The sequence below is a fragment of the Amphiprion ocellaris genome, chromosome 2, assembly GCF_022539595.1.
Source record: "Amphiprion ocellaris isolate individual 3 ecotype Okinawa chromosome 2, ASM2253959v1, whole genome shotgun sequence".
Classification (NCBI taxonomy): domain Eukaryota; kingdom Metazoa; phylum Chordata; class Actinopteri; family Pomacentridae; genus Amphiprion; species Amphiprion ocellaris.
Window position 1 is genome coordinate 39,342,275 of NC_072767.1, and position 25,250 is coordinate 39,367,524.

The 25,250-nt window shown below is 39.5% G+C and overlaps 2 protein-coding genes across 3 annotated transcripts; both read left to right on the plus strand.

Annotated features, from left to right (window-relative positions):
- Positions 1-2,277: 2,277 nt before the first annotated feature.
- Positions 2,278-9,222, plus strand: creb3l3a (cAMP responsive element binding protein 3-like 3a). Of its 2 annotated transcripts, none has more exons than XM_023289091.3 (10): positions 2,278-2,438; positions 2,852-2,968; positions 3,146-3,392; positions 3,973-4,106; positions 5,647-5,760; positions 5,842-5,948; positions 6,452-6,520; positions 6,723-6,807; positions 7,786-7,879; positions 8,461-9,222. In XM_023289091.3, exons 1-10 carry the CDS (start codon positions 2,418-2,420, stop codon positions 8,775-8,777), a joined length of 1,305 nt encoding a protein of 434 aa, XP_023144859.1. In that variant the 5' UTR covers positions 2,278-2,417; the 3' UTR covers positions 8,778-9,222. The 2 variants fall into 2 exon arrangements, with proteins under 2 accessions (XP_023144859.1, XP_023144860.1); XM_023289092.3 differs by having other exon boundaries at positions 3,149-3,392.
- A 10,320-nt stretch (positions 9,223-19,542) lies between these two features.
- rxfp3.2b (relaxin family peptide receptor 3.2b) lies at positions 19,543-22,542 on the plus strand. Its single transcript, XM_023289093.3, has one exon. It carries the CDS (start codon positions 19,719-19,721, stop codon positions 20,913-20,915), a length of 1,197 nt encoding a protein of 398 aa, XP_023144861.2. The 5' UTR covers positions 19,543-19,718; the 3' UTR covers positions 20,916-22,542.
- The last annotated feature ends 2,708 nt before the right edge of the window (positions 22,543-25,250 follow it).

The following is a 25,250-nucleotide window of genomic DNA, read 5'->3' on the forward strand; positions in this document are numbered from 1 at the left end:
ATGTTTTCACCCACTTCTTTGCAGTGCAATCATGGTTTTAAGCCTCCTAAGAACCCGAGGCTCTATGGCATCCACTCTGATTGTTCTATTCCATTCATTTAGGCAATCAGCTACTTGTTTTAAATAATGCTGTGGTATAAAAAAAAATGTAAAAACAAATGATAAAAAGCCCAATGTTTCTCATGTTTCTCTCTGAAAAAAAAAGTTTCTTGCAAGTGATAGTTGACAGTGTTATTATTTCCAGTCTGACAACACAACAATCCTCTTGTCTTACTGTTCCAATGAATGAGCAAAGAGAAAATTATGAAAAAGCCAAGCAGCGTTTGTCAGACTACAGGGTTTTGATGGCAACAGCTCTGAAAATGAAGATGTACTTGGGGGCTATGGTTGACAAGGACTTATTTCAATTCAATTCAATTTTATTTATATAGCGCCAATTACAGTCAAATTGTCTTGAGACGCTTTACAGCGTTATTTGTGTGTCATTTCTGAATAAGAGGATTTAAAAGCCAGCAAACAAGCAAAAGCACAATTTACTGACTCAACAAGCAGTAGCAAATGTCTATTCTGAATGGCGCGATGCTCAAGATATCATCTAAGTAGAATCCCTTATACAGTTATCTCTACCTTTATTTACTGCCTCGACGTTGCCGCTATCAACATGCAAGTAGTATTCCCGGTCAAATTCCCAGTGTCAAGATCCAATAAGTGTACACTTTTCTGGGGAAAAAACATCTTGTTGTGGTCAATGCTGGAGAAAAGGAGAAAAAGGCTTCAAAAATCTGAAAACTTTAAAAGTTCATTTGTGCAGAATCTTGACATGTTGGCTAAGAAGGTTGCAAAAAAAATGTTGTAGATTAAACATCTGACCATCAGCTTTGAACTGCAAAACAGTAAAACGGTGTGCAATAACCACAAACCAGTGACTGTGATCAATGATTACTGTGCTGATAATTTGGGTTTGGTGGATGTCAGTGTGTTATAGAGGGTTTGTGTAAAATTAGATGGTTTTAAACATGGAATGCATTGGTCTCTTTTCACAGGGAAATGATTTATTCTTTTGGTTTTTGTTTTTTAAAACATGATTTTCTGACTAAATGCTAAATTATTAAAAAATTTATTATGAATAAAAAATGTGTTGTAATCAGTTTGCTATTGTCAACTATGTGCCCATTTATTCTACAAATAAATGACTCTTGCAATCCAGTACCCTTAAGAATTGCCATAACACACTACTCTACAGTTTGCTTTACTTCATCAAGCAACTAAATGTAGCTTGTTCTTTTTTTAATTAACCAATATGATTTGAGACACAAACATAACACATAATAACTAAATAAACAACATTGTAACACTGTAAAAAAAAAAAATCTGTAAAACAAAAATAAAACATGTTAGAAATGGTTGATTCCTGTAATGTGTAAACTGTGAAAAAACAGCAAATATCTGTTTTGTTGATTTAAATACAGTTAAATGGTGTAATTTATGGTCACACCTTGTGAAAGAACTAATTACTATTTTTAAGAGAGATTATGCACAGTTTTGCCAGTTTTTTTGTTGTTAGTTTTTTTTACAGTTAACCTGTAAATTGATAGTTTGTTCTGTTATTCAAAAAAACAGAGAAAATCTGGAAACTAACATTTAAAAATTGATATACCATTTTTCAGTCCTTAATATACAGAATTGGTCTTTAATAATTTTTGTAATGGAAAATATCTATGAAAATAATAATATATTTTGCTACTTTAAAAGTAATTTTATGGTCAAACAATGTAAAAGAACAAATTACCATTTGTAAAAAATACAGATATTTGATATGGACATCATGTAGAGATACATGGGAATGAATACTTACTTTAGTTCTGTGATTTCACATGCAAATATGTGTAATTAATAGTTAAAAACTATTTAAAAGTCTTCATTTTTTTGCTGTGCAGATTTTTAGAAACACTCTGATTCTGTAATATCTTTAAGGTTAGTGCTGTTGACTTGTTTTTGAAAGCGCTATTTATTTTCAGTGTGTTATGAATATATGCTAAAGGTCAGAGCTATCCTTATGTCAATACGCTATCAAAAAAAATAAGAGAAAAGGAAACTTTGACCTTTCTGGTGTTTTGCATCTTCGCGGTGACTTCATGTCCTCTGGCTCCATTTAGACTGAGTTGTGTAGTTAGGTAGTCATATATTCTGGACTACCAATCAGGTTGCTCTTCTCATAGCCAATGAGGGCAAAGAGAGCTGGTCGGCTGGGTGTGTTGTGTTGGAGTTTAAACTTTGGACTTGAGAAGAAGAGCTGAGAGATTCAGTGGAGACTCTTTAGGACGGGAGACAAAGTTCCACAACAAAGTTAATTGGATTTTGGCTGGATCTCTGTCGTTCTGGGCTCTTCTTTGGTTTTCCACCTGAGCAGGGAAGCTATGGAGCACTACCACGAACAGGTACAAGTTTAAATGTTGTCATTGCATTGCAGTTTGTCAAATGTAGGTTATTGTGACAGAGGAAACTGGAAAGTCCCACAGAGCAAAGTTCAAACTTTAGAACAAACTACGTGAAGGTCTTAAATCCAAATTAGTACACAAGTGCTTATTTTAGATTGGCATTAAAAAGACAAAAAAAAATTTAAAAGTATCGTTTATTTGTTGAAAAATTTAAAATGATATCTGATGGAATAGTGGAGCATGTTGTCCAGTACATTGTGTTCAGGGAGGATCATGGTGGCAATAAAACACCAGTCCCCAGCTGTGGCAGTGTACCAAACCTTCGTTGTTTTGTTGTTTGTGCTTCTGAAAAACATGACAAATTGCTGTAAAGTATCGGGTTGTTGTCATTATATGTTATGATCCCACTTCAGGGCTGTGACGGCACTGAGCTGCTTGACTGGCTGTTTGATCAAAACGAAGGAATCCTCCGTCATGTGGAAACCGGACACCATAGCAACCATCACTCTTGGCCAATCCAGAACCCCAATGTGTGTGAGATTGTCTGTAATAATGTCTCTTTTATGTGCTACAGAAGCTTCCCACCTCCTGTATATTTCCTTCCTTGATGTACTCTGTAGGTCTGTGTTTTCCAAAGACTGCCACCTTGTTATCGTCTGACGCTCACAGACAGAATAATGATAGCACTTGTGGGGTTTTTCACCCAGCAGATACTGCAGGTGGACGAACAGGGAGATGATTACTTTCTAAATGCCCTCCTGAGTGGAAGTGAGTCTGTGTCAGCCTCGCCACTCTGGTCCCCGTCTCCTAGTGACAGTGGGATCAGTGAGGACCCTCCTTCAGACCAGATGGACAGTCCTGGGCGTCCTGAAAGTCCTCCTGGGGACAATCAGTCCTTTGGCATCAAACCCCCAACCAAGGCAGCTTTGGAAGCCAATGTCTCCATTGACCTCAGTAAGTCACTGTTTTGTTTGTTTGTTTGTTTGTCTTACTTTTAATCTATCATTATTTGGTCGAAAATTGGTTGAAATTGTGAAAAACATCTGTCGCAAGCCCCCAGTGTCCAAATAGAAATCATTAAACGTAGTATTTCTTTTCACCAAGAGTCCAAAACCCTAAAGAATTCAGTTACAAAACAGGAAAATATTCACATTTGTTTGAAAACTCACTGAATCATCATTTCATTCTGATAAAATCATAATAAGTAGTGTATCCATTCATGTTTATTAGTAAGGAATGATCAAAGGAAAAGGGTTGAATTTGAAATACTGCTCACGAATCCCAACATAACGGAGGATAAAGCAGGAGATCATACATTATTTATGCTTGTGTACAAAAGAATACAAATTATGGAAGATGCTTGCGTTATTGCTGGCGCTATTGTTCACATGTTGAGGATCAGCACACTTTTCAGGCTCCAAATGTCTTTTTTGTTGTTGGTTTTATCACAGAATCCAAATAGTGACGCTCACATACGTTACTGATCTCTGTTTGCATGTGCTCAATGTGTTTCATTGTGTCTGTGTGGGTGCAGACGGCTGGGACCTCGGCTTCGCAACAGGCAAGACGAGGATTACACAATATCCTTCTGATGTACACAGACCGCAGCTGTCCTCCGGCTTCCCGCTAACTGTCAAAGATCTGCTGCTATCTGGCACACCGGAGCCAGTAAGTGTGTCCTGGTTGTGTTTGATAGGGAAGGTGCTGCCCCAGTGTCTTATGGGTGGTTTTTTTGTATGTCTCTGCCTGCTTGACTCCTGCTGTTTGCCTTTTCGTGTGCATGAGTGAGTTGTGCCTGTGTACTTTGATGGAAACAAGCGAATGACTTCACTCCCTGAAATCATAAATTCACCAAGGGACAAGGCCCTTTGGAAATGCAAATGAAATTTCTATTTTTAACACTTTTGTGTGGTAGAAGATTTGCTGAACATGCAGCAAATTGGGCCTGTTTTTGAGATGAAAACATAAATGATTTAAGTTAGTTTTCACCGAATTCCCCATGATTGACCGTCTTACAGTTTCACAGTTTGTTTTTTTAAATATTACCACTTTTCATAAAATTATTTGAAGCACTACGATTTGGAAAACCATTACTTTTCTTTTAGCCCAGTAACAATATTGTGTAACTCCTCCATTTGGGACCACTTTTGGAGTGTTTTCACTGATCATGCCTGCTCAGTGCATGCTCCAATATTGGCCATAATTGTAAAACTTTTTATATTTTTACTCATAAAGTATGCCTCTAACTGGGACCATGGTCTATATTTTTAAAGCTCCTATTAGTGCTCATCACAGGAAAAAAAAAAAAAAAAATCTGCCTCTTACAGTGAAAATTAAAAGTTTTATGGAATAAAAAAAAATGGATATTTTTTGACCAAATTTACACCATCATGTAATTGATTTGTATTGTTCTGTCACAGCAGGGTTGTACCATTAAAAACCACATGTACATATAAATGAGTGTGCAGAATTTCAGGACTCCAGCTATATTATTTCTCAAGTTATGACACTTCTTAGATGTTTTCACAAAGAAAATGATGCAAAAATCAATATGACCCCCACTCTGAAAGATTTTACACGTGTTTTACTTAATAACATAGGTATGCACAAAAAATCTGACAAATATGAGATGGCATGAACTTTTTTTAAAATTTGGTGAACTTAAGTGGAATGACTCTATTCTGATGTAGTTGATATTTACCAAAATGAGTTGATTCATATGATTTTTTGACATTAGAACCTCATCAAAGTGTGGAGAATTTGCAGTTATATAGGCTTGCTAACTTGCATTTTGTGGTGAGAAAGCTCATTTCTCCAACATATTAAATATTCTCACTATCATTTAGTTCCCAAGGAAAAATATTTCTACCATCAGGTTGGGATCACCACAAGCAGAATAACATATCGGAGCTTCTGAAACTTGAGGGTATGTGGGGGAGTGGATTTTAGCTCACTCTGGGTTTTGATCCCATCTTCTCAGCCCACTTTAAGGTGAAGGAGAGAGTGGCAGAATACAGCTTAGGTTCTCACACCATAATTGCTTTGAGGTAACCATGAAATGAGAGTGACGAAGGTGGACTGATAGTCATTTACCTGCTTCCTGTGACGCTCCAGGGAGAGAGAGAGAGGAGTAAGAGGGGAGTCAGAGAGGAAGTTTAATCAAACATCTGTGGTGATGTGTTAAATATTAGTATTCGTTTCTCACCAGCAACCCCCACAGCCATCCCAGAAGTCCATTCAAGAGTTGGTTCTCAATGAAGATGAGAAGAAGCTTTTAGCGAAGGAGGGGGTCACTCTTCCCAGCCAGCTACCTCTCACAAAGGTAAACTGCTAAACAATAAAAACAGCTGCTCCGAGAGTTTATACCACAGAGATTCACGATAATAATTCTTCTGTTAATCAGTATGAAGAACGGATTCTGAAGAAAATACGCAGAAAGATTCGCAACAAGCAGTCGGCCCAGGAGAGCAGGAAGAAGAAGAAGGAATACATTGATGGTCTGGAGAGCAGGTGAGGTTCTAATTAACACAAGAGCAACAGGAGAAATTATGGTTTTTTTGCATGTTTTAGCATGTTAACAATAAATCCAATTACATGATAATCTTTTTCCGAGGCATGAAGCAATTGCTTGATTATTTTCCTGTTGTATCCTGAAGGCAGCCCTCGGTCATTCCATTTCAGCAGAGCATGAATGTCACCTTGCCTCAGCGTGATTTCATTCTGGCCTTTGTCATCTATCATTCCCCTCTTTCCTCCGTGTCAACCGGCACTCTGTCATGTTAAATGTCAAATGGTAGCAAATGTTGTTTTAACAATAAAAGCATTTTGAAAAGCAAAAAAACTATCTTGAGACTTGCTTGATAATCTATTTTATCGTTGATTTTCTGTCGAAGTCTCAGTCTTCTATTGCTACAGGTAAATATATTTATGAACAGAGACATGTTTGGAAAAGATTCTGGAATAATGAAAACATAATATAAGACAAACAGTAGATTTGACAATATCCCCTCCAGGATGGCTGCTTGCAATGCACACAACCAGGAACTGCAGAGAAAAGTGTCGCAGCTGGAGAAATGCAACATGTGAGTGATTTTAAAGCAATACTTCCCTTTAAATTTCCTTCCTCTGTAGTCTCTGGGTGATGTTTGTTATGACATTTCTCCTACTCAGAAAGTGCCTTGAGGCATTTTTCATACATTTCTCTTCCCTCAACCTCTTGTTAATCCAGTTATTTCTGTCTTTCTCTTTTCATGTTTCTCCTTTTCCCTGCATTGCTCTACACAGGTCTCTAATGGAGCAGCTGCGCAGGCTGCAGGCTCTGGTCATGAATTCATCCAACAAGCCGGCCCAGACTGGGACATGTGTACTGGTAAAGGAGTCATCTGTGTGGTTGCCAGCCACATCAACAAACAGCCCAGATATGAGTTTAATTTTAAAAAATTACATATATAGCGAGCCAATCTACTATTACCGTCGGGTTAGCCATCGAGAAATCTAGATATGTGCACAATAGACAAAACAGCACAAAGAGCAAAGAAAAAATTTCCATAAATAGAAGTGAAATGAAGCTATTTACTGTCTTTGATTACTACATTAGAATAAACTTGAGGCAAAATAGGTGGAGATGAAACTTAAAAAATGGAGCATTAATCTATAAACAGGAGTGGCAGAATACTTTTGATACTCACACTCAGAATACTCATAATGAGCCAAACAACCATTACAGTTGGATTAACCACTGAGAGAGGCCCGTCTAGATACATACACAATGGACAGGACAGTACAAGAGGCAAAGAACCCATAAATAGAAGTAAACAGTCTGACCTGAAGCCATTTACTGTCTACATTGGAATAAACCTGAGGCAAAATGAGTGAAGAGGAACTTTAAAAACTTATTTTTGAATGTATAAATGTGAGTTGCAGAATACTTTGCTTCACAAGACACAACATAGAAACACTCACCATATGACTTTCCATTTAAAAAGTCATATTCATAAGAAACCAAGCAACCATTACAGCTGGCTTAGCCATTGAGAAATCTAGATATGTGCACAATGAATTAAGAAACCAAAAATAAAAGTACACAGTCTGAACTGAAGCTATTCACTGTCCTTGATCACTACTTTAGAATAAAACCTGAGGCCAACCTGTAAAAGCTTTACTTTGAATCTATAAATATGAGTTGCAGAATACTTTGCTTCACAAGACACACCATAAAAGTAAATCATCACTGTTTCTGGACCTGGAAGCACATTCCCCCGTATTCCATTCATGCCACTGGCCATTTAATAGTTCAACAAAGCAGAAAACATCTTTTATCTAACTCTCTTTTTCATGGCATTCTCAGGTGCTTCTGCTGTCCTTCTCCCTGATCCTGTTCCCCAGCCTCAAGCCGTTCTCTGACACCAAGGTCAGCCAAGGAGACTTCAGTCCAGTCAGAAGTGAGTAACCTTCAGCACCAAGCAGCCTTGTGCAGCAAGCACCCACTAATCCAGCACCTCTCTGTCACAGCTGCAGAGCTTGTTAGAACTGCAGTCTCACCCGCTGCTGGAAAGGTTCTCATCTGCCGAGCCTCACAGCTTGCTCCGCCTGTCTGAGGATTTGCTGTCGACTTAAAACATTAAAGATTAGCGGCAGTGCACAGAGGGCCGGGGCTGTGTCTTATCATTTAGGTTATTAAGCTATCGGTCTGTCAACAGTTTCTAGTAAATTACCATTCATTTTTACCTTATTACCAAATTTATCAGCACAAAACCCACAAAAAATGTTCAATTTTGAAGCAAGATTAGGATTTCCACAGCAGTAAGGTGTAATTTGTTGCAATAAGTCGTTTCATTGGCTCGGAATAGCAAACAATGCTGCACTTTCTCTGACGGCTGAAGTCTGCAAGTTTTTAATGTTTTTGGCTTGAATTTGAAGTACTCGAAAATGTGACACACAGTTGCTTATCATAATTCCAGCTTAGACACAGAGCTGCCCACAGAGACTTGGCCCTTATTTATTCCCTCTTATTCTCCCACAGTCCAGTCACGGTCCCTGCAGAACCTTCAGGCCTCCCGTGTGCTGCACGTCGCTGACTCCCCGTTCTCCACCGAGGAGGAATCGGAGCCTCTGCACCGACATTTCTCAGGAGACCGAGGATTGGAAGATATCACGGCACTGATGGGAAAGCTGGGAGTGAACCAAGAACAGTCCACCGTGGAGTCCATGTCTCGAAACAGCAGTCAGGAGGACGGAATGGGTCATTTCCAGGTAGACCCAATTACCGGTCACATAGCTACTGTGACCCTGAATCCCCACCGCTCTGCCCACCTACAACCAAATGCTGATGACATGTAAGGGAAATAAATAAAGTAGCGTATATAAACGTCCCAAATTGTCCTCCTTCTAATGGTAGAGGTGGCAATTATCAGGGAATTTTGTTTACACAAACAGGGAAATTAAGTTTTAATCATTCCTGTTTTGCCTTTAATACATGTTTAGTCTGTATGTGTTTTCCTTATTTGTGACGCTGTTTTATATCAATATATGCATTTGAATCTTACAATTGCCAGTTAACATGGACTCTATGTGCTTTGCCTTCTGGCTTTGATAAATTGCCAGTGTAAATTTGTGTTAGAGACAGTCGAAAACTGGGTAAATGCAGCTGCGATGGTGTGTACAGTTTTGATCTAAATGGATAATTTCTGAAATGTTAAAGGAATTTGAAAGCATGTTTTCTCTGAAGAGATTGAATTTGTTCATGGATGAAACTGCCTCCAAATAAAAAGATGTCAACACAAGATCACACTGTGAATCGTGGATTCATTCTCTGTAAGACGTTTTCGAGCTCTAATAAATAAAAAGCAGCTCAGAGCACACAGTGTACCATCTCGTGTGACAGTTCTGCCCGGAAAGATCCAATGACTTGGCAAGCCGAGTGTCAGAGGGCTCGTACAGTAGTTTGATGGCAGTGGACATGTTTCACAGAGAGGGACGCTGAAAACTGGGCCAAAGGTGGGACAGATGTCCTCTTATCTCATGAGTCAGACTTCTTACTCAATAATTGACATGTTGATATATTTTCCCATGAAGGCAGGCTGTGGTTTGTGTCCACAGTGATGATTCACTCTGGGACTCATCACTGCCAACCACACAGTCATGGGATGTCTGTGTTCTGCCATTTGAGCCAGAATTCCATCCGACATTTTGATCTGACATTATCTGAGATCGTCCAGACCCAGCTTCGTGGTGGGCATCGAGACTCAGTGACGGCATTATTTGGACCAGCTGTAGAAAATATCTGGTATTTTTTTTAACTGAACGACATTCTAAAAAACAAAAACAAGCCACCATGATTCACATTCACATAACATATTTAATCCAAAACAGGATGATATGACAACACTTCTTTTGCTTGGTAAGAACAGAATAGAACATTCTTCACCTTAAACACTGGCTAAAATTTAAAAATAGATCTGTATTTCATAACTTACCAAAATGCAAAAGGGAATTTTGCAGCCTCCACACTGCTTTTGCTCAGTTGGAGCTCATCTTACAAGCTCCTAGTATGTTGTTGACGTCTGTGGCTGATCAAATCTGCTAATTGACTGGAGTTCCTGCAATTTGCTCAAGTGACGTGAAATGTCAATTCAATCTAATTCAATTTTATTTATATCGTGCCAGTTACAGGTCAAATTGTCTCAAGACGCTTTACAGAACTAATATGACTGAACCCCCAGAGCAAGCCCTTAGACCACAGTGGCAAGAAAAAACTCCCTTGTAACGGGAAGAAACCTTGAGCAGAACACTGCTTTTTATATGGAGGACGCATCTGCCTGCTAGCCGGCAGGTTGAGAGGGACAGTAACATCTACCAAAGCATTATTGCTTCCTCCAGCAGGATAATGCACCCTGCCAGACCACAAAAAGAGCTCAAGGAGAAAGCACCAAGAGCTGAACTTGACCTCCAGACTTCCAAGATGACTCTAAATGTGATCCATGAGATGCACCGGAACAAGCCTGATCCATGGAGGCACCAACCTAAAACCCACAGGACCCAAAGTTTCAGCTGTCAAAGTCATGCACCCAGAAACCACAGAAGATCTCCAAAGATTCACAGCTGTTTTGTGACACAAAGGAATTACCCAATATTATTTAGGTGGTTTCAGTGTTGTGACTGATTGGTGGAACACTGTAGTCTGGAAATATGAATTTACTGGTAATTTAAGTTTCTGAGATATTCCAGTCTGGACCAGAGTGCTGCAGTGCAATAGTATGAATACTTTTGGTGAAAAACTGTATGAAATTGTGCGCCGTTATCCCCACATTTGAATGACTGTAGAATGTTACCTCCAGCTATGACAGCTGGCATTTCTGTCTGCCTTGGAGTGTGGCCTTCAAATATGGACACATGCCGCATGAAATTAACTAGTCTGGCTCCAAGCAATCCCAAACTTTAAGTAGCAGTTTGTGGTTTTTTTTCATTAAGACAAAAGACAAAACCAGTTTCCCACAACATCAAATTCTACTGTTCAGTGTCTCATCTGTGTGGCCTGAGGCTTTCATTCTACCAGTACGGCAAACCTGATTAATTGTCACCTGTCAGTTTATTAATGGCAGACTTAGCTCTGGGCTTGTCGGACATTTACCATCTGTAAAAGAGTTGACTGTATTCTCTAAACTCCCTATTTAAAGCAAACAGGGCTTTAATTTGAACCACGGTGATAAGGGGTGATAACCTATAAACCTTCAATATGCTACATGTCAGCATAAAGCGGTGAGCTAGCTGACTCGGCGTCTCTTTTCCCCTTTTGTCTTTTATTTGACTCTGCCTTCCTTCGTCTTTAATCAGGGTGAAAGTCTCCTGAACATGAGTGTCTCTAATCAGCACCTTAACCCATCGCTTTGATTAACCAGATCCCTACGGAGCCGGGAGGGTTTGTCTGTATACGTCTGCCCCCACTGAGTTTTGGTTTGAGGTAATGTAAGAAAGACTGTCTATCAAAGAGACCGCTCATCATCATCTTCTTTTTTTTAATCTACAAATGGGTTTTTTTCTTTCAAGGTGGGAGGCTGATCTGGACAAACTTATTGTGTTTGGAGTAGGATTCCTAGAGCACCTCTAAACTTTCTTATTAGCAAAATTGCTTTTCCAATGTCAGGGAGAGAAGAAGCAAATTTAAAACAACAAACCACCACAAAGCTAAAGAGGCCACAGTTTGATCGATATTTCACATCTTAACAAAAGTCTCAGAACAATTAAAGTTTAATTTCTTTTGTTTTCTTTCTTGGTTTTATAGGCAGCATGCTAAGTGCTTTCCTGCATTTTCAGAGCAATTTACACTGAGGGCGATCTTTTAAAAGGGGTACAAGAAAAGGCCGTCCAAAATTAGCGACTTGTTTTGGTACATTTAGATAGATAATGACTAAATTAGTGACATCTAAAACAAACGGCTAGGCACTGTAAGTGGTTAGGCAGTGAAATAAAACTCTTAAACTCTAATCACACAGTACTCAGTTTAATCTCTAACACCAAATGGGGTGCATGAAAAGTCATTATGCTGGCAAGATAAGATGCAAAATGTAGCAGATTTTGCTTTCAGCTAAGCTTACTGAAAACCTAATTTTATCTTCTCCACATTTTTTGCAGTCTCTTAAAGCCACTCATTTCCATATTTAATGTAAGTTCTCCAAATATCAGCCGTGTACAACGTCGCGACCCAAAGCTCACGTCAGCACAGGAGATTATCGGTGACACTGGCCTGACATGCATTTTCCTTTAATCATGGTCTCTTTGCTTTGTTGAAACTAAATGGTTAAATATGAATAATCGTACTGAATTCTTTTTAAAGAAAACACACCTCTAATACATTTTATTTAACATACAATTAACATAATCTGGTGAAAACAGTTGGGGTTTTTTTTTGTAGGGACATATTACTCGATCTCAGCCACTAATTTGAATCAGAGTGAATTCGTGCATGACTTAATAGGATACGCAGACTTCTGACATTTGTGCAGCTCAATCGAAAATAATAAATTAGGAAATGACACATACACAATTGCACATATGGAATTGGTATTAATTAATTGGGTGAGCTGGAAAATGTAATTAAATTATGAATTACAGATGGAATCAAATGAAGCGTAAATGCAGTTCAAAGGAAGATCAGCCAACAGGGCCGTATGGTGTAAATTTGTATTAAGTCAGATTACTTCAGTTACATTCCATAATCATGGAAATTTACATTTGGATTCTTTCACATCCATAATACAATAATGTTCTAGTAATCACATATACTATTTGGGTATATGTGTGTGTGTGTGTGTGTGTGTGTGTGTGTGTGTGTGTGTGTGTGTGTGTCTGCAGCAAAGGATAATTTTCTGTGAATATGTGTATATTTTGGGCTGTTTTATGATATTTTGAGGATATTTTCATGGATAAAAACAATGAAACTACGCATAATATGTCATAATAAGTTGAGAGATGTTTATAGATATTACACACTGATTAAAACACATTTATTCAACTTTGCTGCTGTGAAAATGTCTGTAATTAAACAAGATATTTCATACTCATCAAACAAATCAATGCAAAGTTATACAATGGAAATAAAATCCAATGTATGAAAAAACAGCCGAAGACTTGATGCTACAATCTTTTGCTATTTTCATACACATCATAGCAGCCTGCGAAGATACACTTTGTTCCAACACAAAGTCCCTGCAGAGAAGCTGCAAACACAAGATGTTGTGTACAGCTTAATTGTTATATATCTCAGTTTGCGGGAGCCAACTGCAAACAAACAGTCTGTGTGGATTCATCCATCCAGTTCTGTCTCATTTGTTGGGCTCTGTAGAAAAATTTTGTTAACTCTGTGAACAGCTGGGTTTGGCCAGAGAGGCTCTCAGTTTCAAATTGACACATTGACAGCCTAACTTTTAACAAGGACACACATTCAAGGATGAACCAAACACAAGTGATTGACAAATACATAATAAAACAACTGTTGCAGCTGCGATTGAGCTGGAAATAGAATCAGTAATGTTGGGAGCATATTTCTCTACAAACTGTTAGTGCAGCTGTTTCTTCCCATATTTAGCTGAAAAAGATTAAATTAACCATGACAGTATAGTTGTGGGCGTGGACTGTAGCGGAAATAAATCATGATACTTGCTTTAAGAATGCTATGAAAGCACAGAGAGTCTGATCGTGTCTAGAAGTCATTGTAATTACTTCTCACTGCACCTCTGATCACTATCAGAGCTTCATGCTACAAACTTCACTGTGAGAGGGAGCATTTTAAATCAGCCTTGGATCCAGCTACCTTACTGAGATGCTTGGCAATTTAACATAATGTATGACTGGTACACTCTTAATCTGCATTATAGAGGTAATAAGTCATAGGCAATATTATTAGCTCCCACTGTTAGGAAGAGAATTATGTAGATGTTGACTGGTTGGCGAAACTGAATGAGATTCTGAGAGAGGGGACATTAGTTTTCCAGTTGGAATCATTAGAAATAACAGGTTGCACTTCACTTCCTTCAGAACACATCCAATCTAATAAAAGTGCCTTTGGATGGAGGTGTGGGGGAGCTGATGAAGGTGAGTCATCACAGTCTTACACATAAACAATCGCAAAGCAAACAAATAGAGGTTTTATTAATAGGGCGCTGTGTCACCCCAGAGATAGAGACTCAAACTGTAATGAAAACTGAACCAAAGGAAAGCTCCAGTCTTTACAAATACTAGTACAAGTATGTGTATCAGTGTAATCTCTACAGAGAGAAACAACAGCAGTGTATTTTTATCACAGAGTGCAAAGGTGAGACTTAGAGGTAGGTCTGCTTAAAGCTGCAGGAGGCAGAAATCTGGAAAAGACAAGAAAAAAACATGGCATGAATCGAAAATATTCCATTCTCCTTCTGCAGCTCTCCTTTCTGCAAGAATTTCTTTTATGGTTAACAAAGTTTTCATATTATAGGCTGATCCCACCAGCTGAGAACATGCTAATCTGCTAAAACACAACACTGATTTGGTGCTTAGCCCAGAATTCAAGCCTCTCCCAAGTAAAATTCTTCAACCTAACCAACTGCGCTACCACATCCTGCCTCCACTGTGGACTTATTTATATTATCTTAATTTGGCTCTGGGTGACAAGATTTGTGATTGGCTAAAATCTTTGGTAAATTTTGTAAAGCCTGACATCAGAAGTCTAGTTTCCTCTTAGACCACTTGAATTGCCATATACTGAAAGGTTAGTATAGGATTTTTGACCAATGATGCCTAAAAAATACTGCCAACCCCAGCTTTAAAACAGACTCTTTTCAATGAGAACTGATTCTTTCACTTAGAATATTGAACAGATTTACTCACATTTTTAAGAATGGATAAAATTGGACTTTCGTTTCCGTGTTCTGAATGAATAACAGAACCAACCTTTAGGGAGAAATGGGGACTAGACTTTAAAAAGGCATGCATTTAAGCAGTGATTTTGAGGTGTAGAATAGCTGCTGAAAGGAGCAGACTGAGTTGGTTCGGCCATCTGATTAGGATGCCTCAGGGGCGGCTTCCTTTGGAGGTTTTCCAAGCACGTCTGAGAGGAGACCTCAGGGTAGACCTAGACCTTGCCAAGGGAATTACATATCTCATCTGACCTGGGAATGCCTCAGGATCCCCCTGGAGGAGCTGGAAAACATTGCTGAGAAGATGGACATCCTGAATGACCTGCTTCACCTGCTGCCACTGCAACCAGACCCCGGATCAGCAGAAAAAAATAGATGGATGGATGTTGAGGTGTCTGGTGGTAAATTAATGTCTCGCACCCAAATTACATCCTGAGAGTTGCATCAAATATTAGCCTCACAGATGACGATTTGAATTTGTTCATTCTCTACTCTGGACTACTAATGATTCTCAAGGTGATCATGACTCTGTGTGAACTGGTTTCCATATGCCCCAACATGAGACGTTCATGTCATCAGTATTCAGTAAGTATTACCTTTCGGCCCATTGGGACGGCACAGTAACCCGTTCATTCATTCAAGGAGATGTTCTGAATTCCACACACAGTGACATCAAAACACATCCATCTAATCACGCTTTCGTGTTTTAATGATTCTGTCAAGCAGGATGAATGAAGAGTCAGAGACATTCTCATGGGTCAGTAAGACACCTTAGTCATTAGTAATAAAGAGAAGAAGAGTTTGTCATTCTGGCAGCCTTTATGGTTGCTTGCTCACTGCAGTCAGATTTGTATGAACAGTTGGAACTGACTCTCACTTCACACTTACATCTTTTCAGTAAATGAGAGACACAACAAATAGGACAGTTAACTGTGACACTGCTGCAGTCCAAGCACAACACAAAGTTTAGCTGATGATGATGACTTCCTTCATCAACAACGTCTCCCTATTTTACAGGAATGATGTGCAAATCAGATCTTCAGAAGAAATTCAGTTTAGCATTTGCACAAATGGTCAGTTACCAGGTGGCATGTTTTTTACTAACACTAAGACGGAAGACTGAGACGGCATCAGCAGCTGTCTTTACTGCACTGTTGGTTGAAGATATCAGTACTTTGGCATTGTGTATATTTGCAAGTACCGTCACAGTCTTGAAAACTGCTCAAGCTGGACACAAAAATAAAACCATGACCCACATTTGGTGCAATTCAGTGCCATTCCTGATGGTCATGTTGGTGTCATGGTTGCAATATAGGACACAAACTAACTGTGAGGCACCTTATTCAACACTTCATTTTAACAAGAACTGCAGATATTAAATCTATGACTGTCTTCAGGAATTTAGGTGGTTTTGTTCTAAGTGTTGGCTGAACTTGGACTTTCATCAGTGATGTCCATCTATTCTACAAGAATGATGTGCAAATCATACATCACCACTTGCACATGTCGTAAATAGATTATCACAGGCCATGTGTTATCTCTTTCTTTTACGAACTCTCAGACAACGGAATAAGACAGCATTAACAACTGCCACTGATGAACTGACAGCTGAAGATAGCAGTACAGTGATATTTATTCTTGCAAGCACTCTAACATTGTTTTTGAATATCGCTCAAGCTGGATGCAAAAGTTAAGTAGAGCCCAAGTCCACATTTTAGTGCAATTCAATGCCATACTTGTATGTCATGCTGATATTTTGGCAGGGAAGCAAACTGTGCAACACCTCATTCACCATTTCACTGTGGAAGTGTCCGCATTAGCAAACATCGTGCAATTATTAAATCTATGACTCTTCAGGAATTTAAGTGGTTTTGTGCCAAGCGTTGGCTGACCTCAGACATTCTTTAGTGACATTTGTCTATTTTAGAAGCATGATATGCAGGCATCTCTCTCTTCACAAGTAATCCAGTTTGCCATTTGCAGATGTTGTCAGTTGATTACCACAGGGCATGTTTAAGCTCTTTCTTTAAATGCTCAGATTAAAGAATAATACTGCATCAGCTGCTGTCAGATGTAGGTATCAGAACAGTTGCATAATTTATTCTTGCAAGCAAACATTTTTTTTTGAAAACGGCTCTAATGAAAATTAGATAGAGACATGGTTCACATTTTGGTGCAACTCAGTGCCATGCTATGCCATGTTATCCCCAATAGAGGACCTCACGAATGAAATAAACTGTGCGACACCTCATTCACCACTTAACCGTGGGTGTATCCACATTAGCAAACATTGTTCAATCGGAAATCTATGACTCTCTTTCAGAATTTATGTGGTTTTGTGCCTAGAATTGCCTGCATTTTGCTTTTTATCACTGATCTTGTATCTTCAGTCATACCTGATAAAACTTCCCGATGCACCAAAACATCACCAATTCACCCCACAACTTCCCCATGTCACATGCAACACTGCAATGCTTTGAGAGGCAACGTCATATGCCCCATCAGCACAACTGGTGCTCCTGTGAAGTTCCTGATTTGTGGTTGCAGTTGTGTACAGGATACAAACAGCACCAGGAGCAATATGAAAAGTTCATTCTGACTGGCCAAACAAGTCCATTCATATTTCAAAGTGCAAAGTCTGCAGAAGTAACTTCTTTACAGCCTGGCTGAGGGTTCCATGTGAGGTAACAGAAGAAAGGTTGCACTGCATAACCTTGAAGTAGGGGGAAATTAAACGTATTTATGCAGATCAGAGTACTTTACATCACCTCAAGCAGCCACTGATGACTTTATTCAGATTTCATATACAGAGTTAATATGAAGTGTCCTTCATACCTGCATAATTACTCGAGGAGAAGAGAAGTGGTTGGTGCAACCCTGTGAAATGACAGGTGCTTGTTATGGAGTTTTTTCAGACTTAAACACTTAGAACATTAAACCAGGCGCACTGTCAGTGTCTGCGCATTTGGAGGGTTCAGGATCGTAAAGATGACAAGAAGCAGGTCGCAACGGATTAAAAGTCTGCAGTCTCTTTCTTGTTTTTCATCCTGTCGTGTCTTACAGGGAAGGAATACTTAAAGACAAGGTAATAAGGTAATACACAAGTCGTAGTTGTCGTTTCAGTAGTTTTTGGGCAACTAGGTTTTACTTCAAACAGTCAGTTCTCCTGAGGCCCACCTGGACTTCAGTGTTGGAAAGATGACAGCAGGTACAACAGGTGGTGCAACACGTTTCCCCTCTCGATGCCAACTATCAGCCAGCAAGGACTGAAGAAAAGTTACTTTTGATCACAACAGGTTGGCAGCACAGTGAGTGATAGTAGAAGCACACATTACAGTCTGGATGGACACAGAAAATTGCCTCATGAGGTTATACAAAGCAAACCAATGATGAACCAGATATTCTTTTATATTGAGTCTGTCAGGAATACAACAAGTTGTAATTAAGTTAAATGTTTCACTGTCTGTAATTAACTCTTGTGGGATCATATGTTTAAGATTATTATTGCTTATGATTTGTGCTAAGATTTTCTGCAAAACAATATTCATTGTTCTGTATATAACGACTTGATTGTTTGTTGAGAAAATAATCTCTCAGGGAATTTAGATTTTGTTGAATAGTTATGATGTGAGTTAATTTTATTTCACTAAATAAAATCTGATGAAGTGGATAGATAGATAGATAGATAGATAGATAGATAGATAGATAGATAGATAGATAGATAGATAGATAGATAGATAGATAGATAGATAGATAGATAGATAGATAGATAGATATGTCTCAGCACCAAAAAAGAAAGAAAATACTGTAAATCAATGGAAAATAACCCTTTTTAAAAAAAACTGCAATCATTTTCTATAATTAAAATATATTTTCTAGTCTCATTTTCAATGACTAAATATACTTTGGGGGATTTTTCATCTTTTAAAAAAGTTATATACATGTGTAAAACAATGAAATTGTTTGTATAATAACAGATACATGATGAAAACACATTTTATCAGCAGGTTTGTTGTGAAAACATCCGTAATTATAGAAGATTTCTCTCATTTATCAAACAAATCAGTGTAAACTTAAGGAGCCAATACTTCTTTTTCTTCTAATTGTATCCTGTTTTTGCAGAATTACACTGGAATTTGAAATTGCATCTATCAAATAAAAATGAATGAAATATTTGTGAATTAATGATACATCTGCAAATGTGTTTTAACTGTCTTTGCATTTAAAAAATATTATTTATCCAGGGTGACAGGTTTTAATGTTGTTTTTTAAAAAATAAAGAAAAAAAATCTGTAAATTGGAAAGAACAAAAATAAACATGTAAAATCAGTCTATTTTGAATATATTTGTAGATATACATATTTAAATGCTGTGTCCTTGATCCTTGTCCTTCACCTCCTCAACAGATGTGAAGACGCACCACTGCTGACAGCCAGATTTCCTCTCCGCACTTTTTTTTTTAGATTTTACGCACATCTTTTGTCTCCACGTCTCCCAAAGCTTCCCCCTGAAACCGGCTGAGCACAAGCAGGTCCCGGTGTCGTGTCAAATACATTACGCTTCACCCCTGACGGACATTCTGGAGACTTTGAAGTGGCTGCGCTTATCGGAGAGCGGATTCGCTCTGCTCCAATCATCCGGCGTCGACCGCGCGACTGAGCCTTGCGCGTTCACGTGGAGCCTATAAACGGACGTGGCGCGCAGGGAGCTGTGAGTTGTCTTAGAGCTCTGAGAGGAGGATAATCACGGCAGAGGATGGCATCTGCAGCGCTGTGGGATATAACCTGACAGATACAACAGGGATGCTGAAAATACCATCTGCATGTTTTTTCTCTTTCTCTCTCCTGCCCACCTTTACCATCTGAGCTGATGTGTGAGAAAGAGTCCTGCCATGAATGAGACTGGAGTTCAAACACTGGCTCCAGAGCCATGTGAGCAGCAGATACTACAGGAGGACACCAGTGGAAACTGCAGCGGAGGTTCCACCGGCAACCTGTCGCTGCACTGCTGGCTGCAGCTCCTCACCAGGGAGTCTATCATGGAGTTTCAAGGAGACGGCTCCAGTGTGGTGGTGCGTGTCATGATAGCATGTGTGTACTCTATAGTCTGTGCACTGGGGCTGGTAGGAAACTCACTGGCTCTGTATCTGCTGCACTCACGTTACAGGCAGAAGCAGTCGTCCATTAACTGCTTTGTGATGGGACTGGCTATCACTGATCTACAGTTTGTGTTGACTTTACCTTTCTGGGCAGTGGACACGGCTCTGGACTTCCGCTGGCCGTTTGGCCGAGTGATGTGCAAAATCATCAGCTCTGTCACAACCATGAACATGTACGCCAGCGTATTCTTCCTCACAGCTATGAGCGTGGCACGTTACTACTCTATCTCCTCTGCCATGAAGATGCACAGCCGGCGGGCAGCAGCCGCCAGGGCCAAGTGGACGAGCCTGTGCATCTGGGCAGTGTCTCTGCTGGCCACTTTGCCACATGCCATCTACTCCACCAGCGCCCAGGTGTCAGATGAGGAGCTCTGCCTGGTGAGGTTCCCAGACTCGGGCAGCTGGGATCCCCAGCTTCTATTAGGTCTCTACCAGCTGCAAAAGGTCCTGCTGGGCTTCCTTATTCCTCTGATAATAATCACTGTCTGCTACCTGCTGCTGCTTCGCTTCATCCTGAGTCGACGCATCGCAGGTGTAGCAGGTCCAGAAGTGAAGCAAGGCCGGCAGAATCGGCGCTCTAAAGTCACCAAATCGATTGCAATTGTGGTTCTGTCCTTCTTTCTGTGCTGGCTTCCCAATCAGGCCCTGACGCTGTGGGGAGTGCTCATAAAGTTTGACCTCGTGCCCTTCAGCAAGGCTTTCTACAACGTGCAGGCCTACGCATTCCCCCTGACAGTGTGCTTGGCACACACCAACAGCTGCCTCAACCCTGTGCTCTACTGCCTGATTCGCCGGGAGTTTCGTGCAGGCCTCAAGGAACTTCTCCTCTACGCCACTCCGTCCTTCAGGAGTTTGACCCATCTGCTGCGTCGCAAGGCCAAAGTGGCAGAGGCACCACCTGTTCTAGTTTTGGTTCAAATGGACGTCTGAGTGGGATGACAAAGGAGTAAATGACTAACTCACAGAGCAGACTACTCTATTGTACTGTTTATCTGGAGGTGTTTACTGTGAGGGTGCATTTATTTCAACCCTGTCAACACAGGAAGTTCCATTTCTCTGTAGCTTTTGAAAACAACGTAACAGTAACGGTTGACACAGTGGGATGTGCCCCTGCTGTGTTCTTCAAGATTTGCTCTGCTGCAGATCTGTTCATTGTTACAGTGGTTGTCTGTTTCGCTCTCTGGTTATTGGTCACAAACATGTGTAGATCTTAATCACAGATCAGACTTAAATTATGTCTAATGATGAAGTTTTTGGTGCAATGTGTACATTCTCTCATACTGTAAGATATAAATGGAGAAAATTAAATCCAAACACATAAAAATAGGCCACTAAAAGACAACAGAAGAGTAACTGAAAAGTCTGTGGACACATATTAGTGGAAAGCCTGAAAAAAAATGGAGAAAAGGTGTCTGTGCAGTTTATTTTTCTGGGTTGTGAAGAATAGTTGTTGTTTGGTGCATCGTCTTGGGGCAACAGTTTCTCCCTGAATCGTGAAAGTATAGAAGACAAGTAGAAGGTACGCCAATGTATCAAAGGCTTCAGTGTAACGAGTGTAAAATAAGTGCTATGATTGTGGAAACCTTTAAGGATACTGGGTGGGGGGAGATTCGTGTTAGATTTTTACCCTCGTGCAACAAATCCTACACTTCTCAGATGTGAGCTCAGACTGTTGTATGCTCACTATTTCTCCCTTTTATTGCTTTCACTCACCATATACAGCTGCACACACACTCATAGCTGCAGATGTGACAGCTGGGACAACATGATGAATAATTTAGAGTTCCCATATAATTTGCAGCACATTCAAACCAGGCCATTCATTCATAAAAATAAGGCATTTCTCAATGGACGGACCATCCATGGCAGCACCAGCATGTCCCTCCCTCTGTTAAATTAGTCATTCTGCAGGAGCACATAACTACATTACATGTCATGATGTGATCCTCTGTGAATACGGTGTCACTCTTGTATCTGTGACTGTGACCATAATCATGATATTTTCTAGAAAGATTTGATGTATTAATGGACAATTATATTGACTGACACGCTGTAAATAAAATGAACATGAAAATAAAAGAAACTTCAGCTTCCGCTGTGTGGGATAATTGGGCCAATCCATTTTAGAATTCAGATCACATACATGGGGAGATAAATTAGGCAACAGAGGTGCAGAGAATCTGAAAAATAAAGTGGCGCTAATCTTGATGTAAAACAATCCTATGCAGGCGGGAGGGCATCAGTCAGCAGAGACCCACTTCTCTGTTCTTTTATTAATGAGATCTAATGTTTTCATTCAGTGTTTGCGCAGCACCTCTTCAGTCGCTAACAACATCAGCACCGTGCTGCAGAAATAATCAGTAAACAAAGGTGCTGACGGAAGTGCTGTTAACTGGAATTGCTGTCAGATAAAGGAGGAAGCCTTTCCTAATCCAATCTGATGAGCTGGGATAAAATCAGATTTTCACTATTCAGCAAAGCCCTTCTGAAAAGGTGTACAGTAAAGCCGACTCCAAATATTTTAACATCAATACTAAATAAAATATTATGCTGTGGATTTGAATTGTTCTCTTGTCTTTCACATGTTTTTGTGCACCCTAAAGCTTATGTTTAGTATTAAATGTTATATTGGAGTGTGATAAAATCCTGGAAACAAAAGCTTGATTGATGATATCTGCCCCAGACAACCAGAGCGCCAGAAGGTCCCAGTTAATTTATGGTAATGTGATTTAATGCTAATTTGTGTGGGCATACTGCCAGTTCATTAAAATATAAGGGCATTAGTGGTTCTGCTTTATGACCTCATCTCCATGTTCAAACTTACATGTTAAAAACTATACTACAACCTTTTGTTCTTATTTCAATATACGTTGTTCTTACATGGCGCATTTTCCTGAATACATTTTTGAAGAAGTCACTGTAAACTGGGTGACACAGCAAAACTCAAGTCAGATAATATTCCGACCAGTGTTGTGTTGGTTTCCGGGGCTCTGGGCAAAATATCAGTATTTGTATTCTGCTGTGTTTGAAAGCAACCTGGCAAATACACAAAGCACCAAGAGAGATAGGAGGGGGCTCAACAGAGGCCCCAGTTCAATTTTTGCTCCAAAGCTCTCAGTAGGTTAACCTTGACACGATGGGAACAAAATTATTTTCAGCAAAAAACAGTCAGTGACTTGTGGAACCTTGAGTCAGTACAGTCAGTCGGAGAAGACCTCGAAAGAACCCAACTTTATTGAATGTTTAACGTAATGATGCTGTTCAACCTAAATCTTTCAGGCTGTCATACATGCAGCATAGAAGCCAAGATAAGCTGAAATATCTGCTAGAAAGCTGGAAAAAAGATAAATTATCTGTTCTTACCAGGAATTCTGATAACAGAGCTTTTCTTGAACAGTGTTGTTTGAGCTATACGAGCATAAAGAGCACATTCAGAAGACTTTGTATTAGACCAAGTCCTCTGTCCTGACATGAGCACATTTTAAAATCTGTATGCTTCACAACATTTGTCCTGAAAAGCTACTCATATCAAAACCAGGGGCTTATCTTTGTAAGTTTGATCCACTGTTTTCCGAAAGCTCACTTTTGTAATTGCCCACACCAGCATGACAGAGACTTGTACTATTAGCATGTGTATCCTGGAAAGCCTGCCTGGCATTCCACGGAGAATAGTTTGAGAGTTAGCCTCATTCCAATTAAAACCAGCAAGCCTTCTGGCCAGCAGCCAAATGACCAATAATGAAAACCGAATATGCAGCGCTCATGAAATGATAATGAACGAGTGGCATGTAGATGAAAAACTCTGGCATTTATGTATTATTTTTAAAAGATCTTTTATCCCCAGACAGTAGCTGGAGGCAGCAAATGCAGTAAGTTTGGGCTGCTTTTGAGTGCATCTGACCTATATTTTGCCAGGCCTCATTATTTTTGTTTTGTGTGGGCAACCACGTACACAAAGACAATTTTCAGTCAACAGCTCAGCTTGGCAACAAAATAAAGGTTCGCTGGATTTATATTAGTTTAATAAACCTGAGTAGCATGTTCTGCATATAGACAGACTTAGATGATGGATATATCACAGGCCCTGTAACAAGCCAGAGGTGATTCAGAGATAACATTGCATTTCAAGTAAATAAATGTTCACATCAACACCAAAGAGGAAATGAAACAACTTCTAAACCTTTCTAACAATGAAAGGATAAAGCTGCCTGTGTAGCAGGCCATAGAGGACTCGCTGACTCATAGGCTTTGAGCTCTTATTTTTATCACTGCTCAGTTTATCTTTTATATTACATAATGCTTAGAACTGAGGGATTTTCTTGCAGAAAAAGCCCTCACATCTGAGTTCAAAGCATATTTAACAGGTCATACAGTATTCCAAAGTATTTTTTTCTGCCCGTCTTTCATCTCTTTCTCACTCACTTACAAGGTAAAGTACTACCACTAATACATAAAAGTGAAGTTGTACACCGACCGTTTATTGAGTTTTAACAGGAAGCTAATAAACCTATCATCATATCATTCATGTCAGGCTGTTTGATCAATACCCATCTATGTCCCCCCTCAGGACTGGAAGTGGTAGTAGAAGGTTGTGCACCACCCTCGGTGCTGACCTTTCGCTGAGGCCTAATGATAGCCAAACAACACCTGCATCTTTAGAATATTTAATTGTCCCTCATTAGGAGTAAACAAGCACAGAGTCGACAGAGCCAGAGCGACTTTTTCCACCATGGATAGGATATGTTAGAAAAAGGTGAGACACATAGTGTGTTAATGCCACATAATCTACATCAAAAGCTCCTGAGGTGAAAGAAACCCCATATAGCTAAATCGATTACCTACCATCAATACATGTAAAGCAATAAACTGGGCTGCTCCTGAACAGAGCTGCACTGTCACATATGCAGGAGATATAGTCCTCATTTGTTCACAGTAAGAAAGTAGAGCACATGGAGGATGCTGAAAAACATTGACAGCAAAAGGGGATTACATTCACCTTTAACTCTCTGAATCCCAAAACCTGCCATGGAGTTTGAAAGGCATGCTGTCTTTTCACACTCACCAAAATGACATCATCTGTCACAGATATAAACTGCAAAAGCAGAAAGAATCCATTTGATTTTCAACTTTCTGATGGTCGTTGAACTAATCATGTGTGAGATGCAGTTCCATCAGGAACAAACACCAAATCAAGGCTCAAAATCATTATATTTCATCAAAATCTATTGATCCAACATGTCTTATTTAAAATTGTTAGAAATTTAC

Coding starts and splice junctions, on each gene's coding strand:
- creb3l3a (XM_023289091.3), top strand. CDS start 2,418: ATGGAGCACTACCACGAACAG. Junction 6,521..6,722: donor CAGCTGGAGAAATGCAACAT/GTGAGTGATTTT, acceptor TGCTCTACACAG/GTCTCTAATGGAGCAGCTGC. Junction 6,808..7,785: donor AGACTGGGACATGTGTACTG/GTAAAGGAGTCA, acceptor TGGCATTCTCAG/GTGCTTCTGCTGTCCTTCTC.
- rxfp3.2b (XM_023289093.3), top strand. CDS start 19,719: ATGAATGAGACTGGAGTTCAAACACTGGCTCCAGAGCCATGTGAGCAG.